The following is a 12,274-nucleotide window of genomic DNA, read 5'->3' on the forward strand; positions in this document are numbered from 1 at the left end:
GGAGTTTCCCAGGGGAAGCCATATATCTAGATAATTCCCAAGAAACATGAGTTTCATAAGAAATTATTACTGAAGAGTTTTGGGATCTAATGGTATTTATTATATTAACAGAAAACACATAAGCTCTATTTGTAGGTCAGAAATTAAGATGCGAAACAAGGAAGTCTGCTTCTTCTCAGAGAATCTTATAGTACAGATCTTACAAAGTACAGAAAATCTCAAGTCTGAGATTTAAATTTCTATCTGTGTTCTAAAAAATACAGTCAAAGTCATATGCTGCTAGGAAAAAGTGGTCAAAATGTGAATCTTAGAAAAGGAGTATTGCATATTTATGGAGAATAAATTTTATACTGTAAATTATAAATAATGTACTATAAATTAATTTCATATGATAATGTTTTAAGTACTTTTATCTTTATTATGTATTACATAATACATTTTAATATAGGAAGATAATTTTTTATTTAAAGTTTGGTCATCCATCAAGGATTAAAGGCTTTTTAAAAATCTGCCTTTTTGGTACTTTTTTTTTAAATCTCAAGATAATGTATCTGTAGGTCAAATATCTACAATTTTACATGGTTTAACCCCCAAATAATAATCTAATGAATATAACTGCAAACACAATAAAAATAATTTTAGAAAATATAAAAAGAAATTGTCCTCCAAGGAGGACAAAATGAGAATGTTGAGGCAGCTAAACTGAATATGCTGTTGAGGCAGCTAAACAAAATATGTTGCATATTGCATTAGTATTTATAATATATTCTAAAACTGAATTGTATAGCTGAGCCCATGGGTTGCATTTTAAAGAAAGAAAGAACCTGCTAAAAATCAAATTTTCAGTATTTCCTCTGCTTACGGATTTAGTCACAAAACTGTCAATATCATCATTAAATCAGCATCAACAACATGAAACATTTGTATTTTACATATTATGTCATGAAGTGGTTCATAGTAAATCTCTCAGTGATAATGGATTCCAAAGTGTCAGATATGTTAAACATATTTTCCTCATATACTACAAAACTTATCTGCAAACATAAGAAAATTATACCATGAATTGTGTTAAAAATTGGCTAACCAGTTGTTTTATAAATCAAGTCATTCATATTATGAGAAAATAGGAATTGAATTTCAAATAATAAAAAGTATATATTTGGGGGCTTTTGGTTACATACAGTTTAAGAAGATCTTTTAACCATAAATACACACTTTGTCTTTCACCTTACATGTTTTAATTTGAGCTAGCCACAAAGGACCTCACTTAAAATGTCCTAGGAGGGATATTCTGTTTTATTTTCACTATATTAAAGTTTTTCAAAGTTTTTCTTTTGCCATGTCTACCAGAAGGAATCCCATTACACAGCTACAGGAAGAAAGACAGGATGTGAGAGAGAGGGCAAAGTAGGAAGGAGACCTTCTGAAGTCAGGTTGCTTTCATAGGCAAAATGTTCCTTCGTAGGAGTAAAAATGGTGAAATTATGGTGATATGTCACATTTATCTAGCACTCAATTTTCAAAATACTTTCTGTACTCTACCTTATGTGCAGAGAGGGTTAGATGTATAGTACGTTATCAAGTATCAAATGTCAACATGGCAAACGACAGACAAGGCACTGGACCGAGATACAAAACAAACTAATAGGTAGATAAGTAGGTAGGTAAGTGATAGAGATTTCTTCTAGAGCCTATACTAGGACATAAAAATTGGTTTGCCTAGAACATGAATTAATGCTATATGTTTTTATATACTATATGACTATATGCAGTCATACACAGTTAATTTTCTATATTATATTTTAACACTTTACATTCACATGTAACAGTTATTTTCTACACCCAAAATTAGACTACTCTTGGCATTAATAATTAACCAAAGCTATCTAACACAAACACACAGCATAACCTAGTCTTCATAATTAAACATTAAATCCAAAAAATCTATTTATAGTTGATTATAAAAGATTTAAGTTTTCCATTTATAAAATTTATCACAAATATCTTAGAATATTAAAAAATTGTACCTTAGGGCTTCCCTGGTGGCGCAGTGCTTGGGAGTCCACCTGCCGATGCAGGGCATGCGGGTTTGTGCCCGGGTCCGGGAGGATCCCACATGCCGCGGAGCGGCTGGGCCCATGAGCCATGGCCACTGAGCCTGCGCGTCTGGAGCCTGTGCTCCGCAATGGGAGAGGCCACAGCAGTGAGAGGCCTGCATACTGCAAAAAAAAAAAAAAAAAAAATTGTACCTTAAGAGACTAACTTTAAAAATAAAATTACAATTTTTACTGTCATAGATAAGAACAAGTAAAATACTCTTTCACTCAGGAACACAGCATTTGTTTCCCAAGTTTAAATAATAAGAATATTTCAATAATTTCCATTTCATAGATATAATTTTTTATTTTAACATTTCTGGGGAATTTGATCTGTCACAAATCTGAAAATATATACTAATTTGATAAATCAAGTTCTCGATATATTTTTCCATGATGCCCCACTGACCTTTAGAAAAGATATGTTATTTTCTTTCTAACATCTTATCTGATCTCGAGAAGAACATGAGTAAAACACAAAAAGGCTTTGCACTCTGAATCTCAAGGTGACATTTAAGACTGACATCCAGCTAGCAGAAGATCTCAAAATTTTTTCCTTGTCCCATGGGGATAAGCAAATCATTAATATGAGAAGGTATCAGGCTAGTAAGTGCTTTAAATGTCAACAATAAAACTTTAAAATCAATGCAAACCCTGACAGGAAGCCAATATGAAAACTGGAGACAAAAGTGATGTACTTTGAACAGGTAAGTAGCCTCACACTGTGTGAATGAACTGAACCTTAGAGACTGATTTATCAAGAAATCGAAACATCCAGATGTTGAACCAGTCCAGGCTCAGTGATTATCACATTGCAGTAGTTTCAGTACCATTTACTCCTCTTTGCTCTACTCAAATGATGTGCTATAGAAGATAACTAGTTCTTAATAGATTTTAATCATTTTACACTGAAACCAATGACTAGACTCAAATTAATAGTAACACTAACCGTCATCCCAGCTTACCCTTCCCCCTCCCCGTGTCCTCAAGTCCATTCTCTACGTCTGCGTCTTTATTCCCGTCCTGCCCCTAGGTTCTTCAGAACCTTTTTTTTTTTTTTTAGATTCCAGGTATATGTGTTAGCATATGGTATTTGTTTTTCTCTTTCTGACTTACCTCACTCTGTATGACAGACTCTAGGTCCATCCACCTCACTACAAATAACTCAATTTCGTTTCTTTTTATGGCTGAGTAATATTCCATTGTATATATGTGCCACATCTTTATCCATTCATCTGTTGATGGACACTTAGGTTGCTTCCATGTCCTGGCTATTGTAAATAGAGCTGCAATGAACATTGTGGTACGTGGCTCTTTTTGAATTATGGTTTTCTCAGGGTATATGCCCAGTAGTGGGACTGCTGGGTCTAAGTGAGAGAGTGGCATGGACTTATATATACTACCAAATGTAAAATAGATAGCTAGTGGGAAGCAGCCGCATAGCACAGGGAGATGGGCTCGGTGCTTTGTGACCAACTAGAAGGGTGGGATAGGGAGGGTGGGAGGGAGACGCAAGATGGAGGAGATATGGGGATATATGCATATGTATAGCTGATTCACTTTGTTATAAAGCAGAAACTAACACACCATTGTAAAGCAATTATACTCCAATAAAGATGTTAAAAAAATAGTAACACTAACCTTTGCACAATATTTTATAGTTCACAACATTCAAATAGAATTCTACATGATCAAGGAACAAGGAGATTCACAATTGAAAGAATATATTACACACTTACTTTTGTGCTATTATTATGATAATGAACTTGAAATTGTTGAATACAAATGTTAAAAAGTGAGAGCTATGTGGTTCTAAAAGTTACTCCTGGTGTGCAAAATTTATGGAGAATTGTTCCAATTCCTTTTCAATATATTATTTTCCATTTCATACCTTATGTAATCATAATAATAGAATCAATAATATTAGTAACAATAACAGCTAACACTAACTGACCATTTATTGTGAGACATGCATTGACTGATTTAATCACCATTGTTACTACCCACATTTTACAGATGAGGAAACTGAGGCAGAGACAACACGAAGTGACTAAGATTCCACAACCTGTAAATGTTAGAACTAGGATTCTGACCCCAGAAACTACTATATCACATTTGTCATATATACACACACTATTTTAATATATATGCTAAGGTATTCATATGTGTGTGTTAAACTTGAAAATCATGATATAATTGTCATATTGCAAATAGTAAAAAAAAAAAAAAAAAAAAGCAAAGTGAGAAGTAAATACAGTCTGCAAAAAATACCACCCTTTTCTTAGTGAAAAAAATCTTTTGATGCCAGTGTTCATACACAAGTGACTAATGCATACATCATTCTATTGGGCTTTGCTTTATTGCTCTTTGCAGATATTGGTTTTTTATAAATTGAAGGTTTGTGGCAACCCTGCTTTGAGCAAGTCTGTAGGCAGCATTTTTTTCTGACTTTGTCTCTGTGTCACATTTTGGTAATTCTTGCAATATTCCAAACTTTTTCATTACTGTTATATTCTCTATGATGATCTGTGATCAGTGATCTTTGATGTTACTACTGGAAAAAGATTAGGACTTACTGAAGGCCCAAATGATGTAATAAAGTAGTTTTAAATTAAGGTATGTAGATTTTTTAGACATAATACTACTTAATAGACTACAATGTAATGTAAACATAAATTTATACATACTGGGAAACTAAAAAGTATGTGACTCGCTTCACTGCAATGGTCTGCAACCAAACCTGCCATATCTCCAATGGATGTCTGTATTTCAAATGTCAGTGACTGGAAAAGTAGTTCTCCGGGCTTTTTTTCTTTTCTTAAAAGAACTCTACGGAGTGTGCTTGCATTTATTACATAGGATTGGGTAACTGCAAAACACACAAAATTCCTCCAGGTGTACTTACATAAGCCTTTGTTAAAAGTAAAGGATGTGGTACAACAGAAGAACATGCAGGCAACTGTCCAGGGCTTCCAGCCCCAGGGTCCTTTCTCAGTCACATAGAATGTACTTTGTTTTCATATTATAAACTGCCATGTTATGTACCAAGTACCTTGATTTCAAGAGAACTCAGGGAAAATTTACTCAGGGTAGAGCTCAGGGTCTTTCATAACCTGCTACTCAGGTAAAAACAGCCAGGCTCTGTAACCAATTAAAACAGGTGCAAAACATCAATATAAATGTTTCTACACAGTGTAGACAAGCGTGCCCCCGGCGCCTCCAGGAAGTTTGAACTTTTAACACCACATTACATATCACTAATTAATACATCTCACCCTTACCTTGGCCAAGGATCAGTTGCAGATTTCCAGGCATCCACAGACATAAGTGTAAAACTTTCCTAGTCCAGTTGTAAGATAACAAGATCTAACACAGAGCTCACTGTTGAGTGAGGCAATTTATCGAGCAAGTGCTCAGAAAGTACCAGGGGCTCTCTGGACACTTAACTAAAACAATTTCTCTCTCTTTTGGTCCCATGTCCTGTTACAAATATACCACCCTCCTTTGGAAGGAGTGATGGCAAAATTAAGAAGTCAGTATTTACTACAGAACTAAGCGTGGGGGGAAACGCCCACAGTCAAAAAAATGAATGACAAAGTGAAACCCATTAAAGAGAGGGGAAAAGTGAGAACATGGGAGGAGCGCCCTACGCTGGGGTTGGGAGATGTAACTTCAGTGCCCCTTTTCTTTGCTTCTTAGACAGATGCAGACACAAAACTAGATGATGGGATTATCAATAGGAAGAGACAAAGCATGAGACAACCCATCTGAGCAAGCTGGAAACTGAATATTCACTTATTGCTCAGAAACTGTAACATAAAATTCATGCTCTTCCAATGTGACTGGTGCCAATATAAATTACGTGACAGCTCAGAAGCATAATTTTTCCTAGATGTAGAAGAGGAGTTACAAGTCAGAATGTTGTTATGGTCACTTTTTCTCTGCACTGTATGTAATAAACATGTTGCATTCAGAACAATCCCTACCTTAGGATGCTAACTATATGTTACATATTGACTCTACGTTATTTATTTATTGCTGATGTGGTAACCTTATTATGCATCTGATAAATATTGTAACATTCCTTTTTATTTTAAAATAAATATTATAAAGTGAAATTCAAAGACAGTGAGGCTTTTTCCCCTATCGCGAGGGCTGGGTAGCTCTACAAGTGTTCAAGCCTATTGTTCAAGTAGGTGGAGGCTGATGGAGGTGGTAGAAACATGTAGGTGGTATGCATGGAGAAACTAACATGGAGACACACGATCCTTTAAAAAGAGTGAAATGTGCAGTCAGACTATCATCTCTACTGTTACTTGTAATATGAATTATATCTTTTATAGTATATCTTCCAATGAACTTGTTATATATCTTAAAGGAAGCTGAAAGTGTTAATATCAAGATTCATACTGACCAAAACAGCTATGATAAAAGCAGCAAATTGTCTTTACCGCTATAAAATTTCCATATCCTCATTCATATCAAACGTGAACGTGAAACAGCAGGACATCAAATTACTTTTGCCTTCTTACAGCCACTCATGCGAAGTTTATGAAAAAGCTTGAATACTGATCATGCTACAGGGAGTGTGCAGAAATGAGTCTTCTAAAATAGTGCTTATAATCAGTGAGCTACATCTTTTACTATCATCCGTTCATGCTGATATCTTCTTGGTAAGTAATTTTCTATTTCTGACTTTACTCTTTATAGCTGGGGTTGAGAGCCCTACAAAAGTAGTCAGTGGAGGTCCAAACAGTAGAAAGTAGAAGAATGGGTTGAAAATCATCCAGGAAATGCACACGAGGGATATATATTAGTAAGTAGTGGGCATCCATCCATGAAGACTGGAGTGTGAGGCAGAAGTCATGGTCTCTCAAAAACATGAGATGCTTTGGAGAAAATACCAACCTCCCTTCCCCGGTGAGCAGAAGCCAATGTGGTCTTGATCATCGGGAACAAAATCTGGGCAAGGGAGTAGATGAGGCAGGTTTGGTTGTTGTTGTTGTTTGTTTTTGGGTTTTTTAATAGTAGGTTGGAGGAAAGATGAAATGAATCATCCTGCCTGGGTCAGAGGGTCAACAACAGAGATGGACTGATATATTGAATGTGGTAGGATGGTGAGAGAACAAAACCTAGATCCCAATTGAAGGGTCTACAGCAGAACCAGACAAGTTAGTAAGGCTTTAGAAAGTACAGCGGGGGTTTAACAGAGGAAAATGTAAGTTGAAAGTTGGAGTAGGAAGACTTTATTAAGTACCTTGGATTGTAAAGTAGTTGTGAATAGAGCTGAGAGTAAGGCAAGACTGATGTCCCAGAGAAAGTGGAAAACTAATGTGGAGTTAATTACAGGAGAGGAGGCAGAGATCAAGTTACTGGAAGCACAAAATAAGACTTTATTTTACTTTACTTTACTTTGAGACTAAAGTAAAAGAGCTATTTTTAAAATATTACTTACAGTAATATTAAGAATAGGTAAAACTAGTCACTTATACGCCACCCAATGATTCTCTGACAAATTGTTCCTGCCTTTAAGTAGCTATTTCAAAACAAGAGGAATTCCTTTAAAGATGGAGAAATTTTAGAGCACTCATTTCCAAAACAATACAGTCATTCATTGTTAAGTTGGAAAGAATTACTTAAAGATGAATGTTTCAGATACATATGCTTGCCTCATTTCTAAATAACATAATCATATTTAGGAAATACGTTTGCCACAAGACTGAACATGAAAGTGTCTGTAATTATCTACAGATATAATAGTATGGAAAAAAATAAGGGACACACCCAGACTTGAATATCCAGGAGAGTTTGTATCTGTTTTAACTGTCTTTTTACCCTGGAGTAATATTGACTTGGTACAGGTACAGTAATATTGACTTGAAAATGGTTTACCATTTTCAAAATGTTTCACAATTTTAATGCCATTTTAAAGTTCTTTTAAATATGTGGCAAGCTTGAAATTGCAAAGCCAAACTATCAATAAGAGAAGGATAAAAGCCATAAGAGCCAAACTAACAAAAAAGCTATCTTTGCCATCTTGTACTTTTGTTACTGAGAAAGAGAAGATAATGTGTAAAGATCATCTGAGATGAAGACATTAAGAAAGGGGTAATTAAATGAAAGCATCTGAAATACATCTGGTAGTTCATTAAATACAGTATTCTGTTTTAACTAAAGACATACATGATGCTCTAGAGTGGTGCTTGAGATGTGGCTACTGGAACTGAGAAAGTGAATTTTTATTTAATTTAATTTAATTTTAAATAGCTACCTATTGAACAGCATAGGTCTAGAGAAAGTAAAAGTTGATCTCTAAACAAAGAGAGGAAACGTTTTCTTCCTGTAGCACTTCATTTAAAAGTTGAGAGAAAAAATTTGAAAGCATCTTACAACATGCTCAAAACTCTCAAAATAAATTGAAATTAGTAGAAAGAGTAGTTTAAGTCAAACATACATGTCAAAAAGTGAGCATTTTGCTATATACTCACATATATTGGATTATAGGAACATTTTATAGAATGGTCAACCATCAAAATAGAGTATGAAAATTTAGAAAATATGAGATATCAACATTAACACCACTGCGTTTATTTTGTAAATAGTTTTTGTGAAACACACTTGCTGATCCTAGCTCTGCTATGAAGCTATTAGGGCAATATCATTACACAGTGGTTTAAACGTTCCCAAAGTTACAGACTGCCCATCTAAGACCTTCAATCTTACTCGAAATTGATATCTTTATTCAAGCGACAGCTCTTGATTTTTCACTATATGCATACCTTTGTACCAGGTAGTGATGGGAACTGCAAGAAAGAAAGAAAGAAAAGAAAAGGAGGGAGGGAGGGAAGGCGAAAGAACACTAGAAGATATGGAGCACTGGTTCCAAGAAGTATTTATAATCTAAGTAGGAAGCCAAAATTTACACGTCTCAAATGTTTGATGAACTCCTAAAAAATGGCATCAGTAATAAGGAAGTGATATGCAAAGTACCTGGGAGGGTTTGCAAGCTGTAGCAGTAGGAGACATAGCTGAGTGCTTAAAAAAAAATGAGAAATGGGGGTGACCAAACAAACAAAAAAACCCTGGGTCTTTTAAAGCCTCAAATGTACATATATGTGTACTTCAGCATGAGTACAAACACCTATGAAACAGTCCATCCTCCATAATTTATCTTTCTATAATCTGCCTTTGACCTAAACACGAAATGGTGAAATCTGATTAGAGTTGACAGACATTGAAGTGAGAAATAGGATGGGTTGTTATTGTTCCTTTAAGTCTTGTTCCTTTGTTTTGTTTTCCACTTTAAGCACAAGCAGCCAAGGTTATGTTGTGACTGAAATGCCTTTCAGTGAGCCCTCTGCCTGACAATCCCTATCACCGAAACTTTGTCTCAGATCTGAATATAAAAACCCATGTTATTATTAGGTTGAACCATTCAAAATTGCCAATACTCGATCATTTCTTTATCTACAAAAATGTCAGTTTCAAATATTGCAACTTATAGAATCAGTAGGTGCAATTCAAAGAATCTTGATTTTAATAATAATAATCAGAAAAACAAAATTATACATTATTGTTTCAAACAGAATATTGAAATAAAAGCAGTTTTTATTTTTGTATAACACTGTAAATTATTCCCATTTGCAGATTTTATTATTAAAAATAGAAAATATTCCAACATGTTCTCAATTTCTTGTCTAAGTCCTGCTTTCGTTTGTTTGTCGTATAGTTTAATACTCTCTCCTTCATAAAAGAAAGACCTCGGTTTCCTAAAAAACAAAACTAACCAGTTTCTTTGGAACTTCAACTTTCTTAACTGGATCATCTACTCCTTAGCAATATTTTTTTAAATACTGTAATACATTGTGAAGTATTATCAAATATCAGTAATTTAATAACAGAGAAAACCTTTTAGCTAAAAAATAGTTTAAAATATTTAAGGAGTGGTAATGTATACATCACAAATATGAAAAAATCTTCAGGAAATATTAAATGACAAAAGCAAGGCACAGAACAGTGTACGGTTTGCTATCTTCTGTGAAAGAAAAAAGAAAATAAAACTATATCTATAAAAATGCTAACAGCATACACAATAAACTAAAAACAGTGATAAAAAGGATGAATACAGGAGTGGGAGGAAAAATAATAACTGTGTATCTTTTTATACTGTTTTGATTTTTTGAACCATATGAATGTACTACCTACTCAAAAAATTAAATTAAATGTTAAGAAGTATATAAAATAGGCACCAGTTTGTCCTTGTATTGTTTTCAAAATAAGAGTACAGCAGTTACAAAGATGCCTGGGTTTAACTATAGCGGCAATTTAGGAAAGAAATTCTCAAAAATGTTAGGTAAAAGATAACTAGTATATAGTACAGCAGTTCTTAAATTTTATTGTGCATAAAATATCCCAGATGCTTTGCTAAAAAATCCATAATCTCGGGGCCTAACTCTGATTATAAATGACTATGTTTGAACTGGAGTTTAAGAACGTGCATTTTAACAAACCCTAGGTAAGGGTCATGTAAAAACTGATTGACCCTACTCTGAGTAAACTTGTTTTAATGTTAGGGTATCTAATATCTTAAAGTTTTATGCTATTACAATATTAACTAAAATAGTATTTCTGAAAATAGTAATTTCCTAACAGGCATTATTTTCCTTTTTAAATTTGATATGATTTTACTGTGTTCATTAGTTAATTTAAAAAGTTATTTGTGGGCTTCCCTGGTGGTGCAGTGGTTAAGAATCTGCCTACCAATGCAGGGGACATGGGTTCGATCCCTGGTCTGGAGAGATCCCACATGCCTTGGAGGAACTAAGCCCGCACACCACAATTAAATGAAGCCCACGTGCCTACAGCCCGTGCTCTGCAAGAAGAGAAGCCACTGCAATGAGAAGCCTGTGCACCGCAAAGAAGATCCAGTACAGCCAAAAATAAATAAATAAAACAAATAAATTTTTTAAAAAAATTTTTAAATAGTTATTTGCAAGTCCAAAGTTTTCTTTATATTTAATATTAACTGGTAATCTTATACAGTAACCCATAAGAAGATACTAAAGAACCTTGCAGGTTTATCATTAGAAACAAAAACAAACAAACAAAAGGCTCCGTATCAATTTTAGAGTGCATTTCAAACTTTTTTAAAGTGGAGTAATGGATATTGTTAATCTTTGTGATCACTCATCCTCTGAGCCTCATTTCTGTTTGGGAAATCCTCTACTTTGTGAGTTTTGTTGACAGGCAGAAACTACCTTTTAATACAGAAGCTGAATACTCTTTTTTTTCAAAACAGTATTTAGAACTGCAACCAAACTTCACTCAGGTCCAGCGTCACAAAAACAAGAAACTGCATTGACGGCATGGCCTCCAAGTCTGGTTCTCTGGCCCTACCAGACAGTGAGCTACCCCAAATCCTTTTAATATACTCTCTGTGCTTAAAAAACCAGAAATATGTTGATTCTGATTTTTTTTTTTTTTAATGTCTAAGAATCCTAGCTGATACCTGTGGGCTTAGGTTTGAAAAAGCAACTGAAATATCACATAGAAGAAATAAGACTTAACAGCAGTTCATGCAAAGGAAAACTAAACATAGCTGATTTCAACTTAATACAAGTCAACAATGCTAATGTGCTTGTCCCAAAATATTCATACAGACTTGGGGAGGGAGGCGGCACTGTAAGGATAGAGACCAGGACAAGAGAAAAAATGTTAAGACTGATTCTACAGCTCTGCCCGGGCCTGTGCACATGTGGTGCAGAGTCTTAGGCTCTGGGTCCCACTTCTTAGACAAACCTTTATAAATGTGTGTTTCCAGTGAAAGGCTTGAAAATTATATCATAACTGTCAAAGCAATCAGATATTTAGCAGTTTAAAGACAAGATTTGATGAAGGATATAAGAGCATCCTCTTTCAATAACAATCCAGAGATTTTTCCAAAGAAATTAGAAATTTAAACTGGTACCAATGGGGGTATTTTCACAGGATATGATCTCATTGTGAGACTTACTTGACAGTTAAAGCTACATAAAGAAATAATAGAATTCAATTAAAGAAATTAATAGCAACAATAGAGGCCTAATGATAACTTCTCAGCATGTTCAAAGGACATGTTACCATGTAATGAAATTCACTTAATAAACCCCAAACCTAATTGTCTATTTACTTTGTCTACT

General features: G+C 34.4%; 1 protein-coding gene across 1 annotated transcript in view; it reads right to left on the reverse strand.

The window, feature by feature from the left end:
* Nucleotides 1-698: 698 nt before the first annotated feature.
* LOC125960552 (splicing factor, proline- and glutamine-rich-like) overlaps nucleotides 699-12,274 on the reverse strand; it is a 42,752-nt gene continuing 31,176 nt past the window's right edge. The window contains exon 3 of the mRNA XM_049694934.1: nucleotides 699-2,219. Within this exon, the coding sequence (XP_049550891.1) occupies nucleotides 2,006-2,219 (214 nt within the window). The 3' untranslated portion in view covers nucleotides 699-2,005. The remainder of the gene's footprint in view (nucleotides 2,220-12,274) is intronic.

Source organism: Orcinus orca, chromosome 11, assembly GCF_937001465.1.
Source record: "Orcinus orca chromosome 11, mOrcOrc1.1, whole genome shotgun sequence".
NCBI classification, from domain to species: domain Eukaryota; kingdom Metazoa; phylum Chordata; class Mammalia; order Artiodactyla; family Delphinidae; genus Orcinus; species Orcinus orca.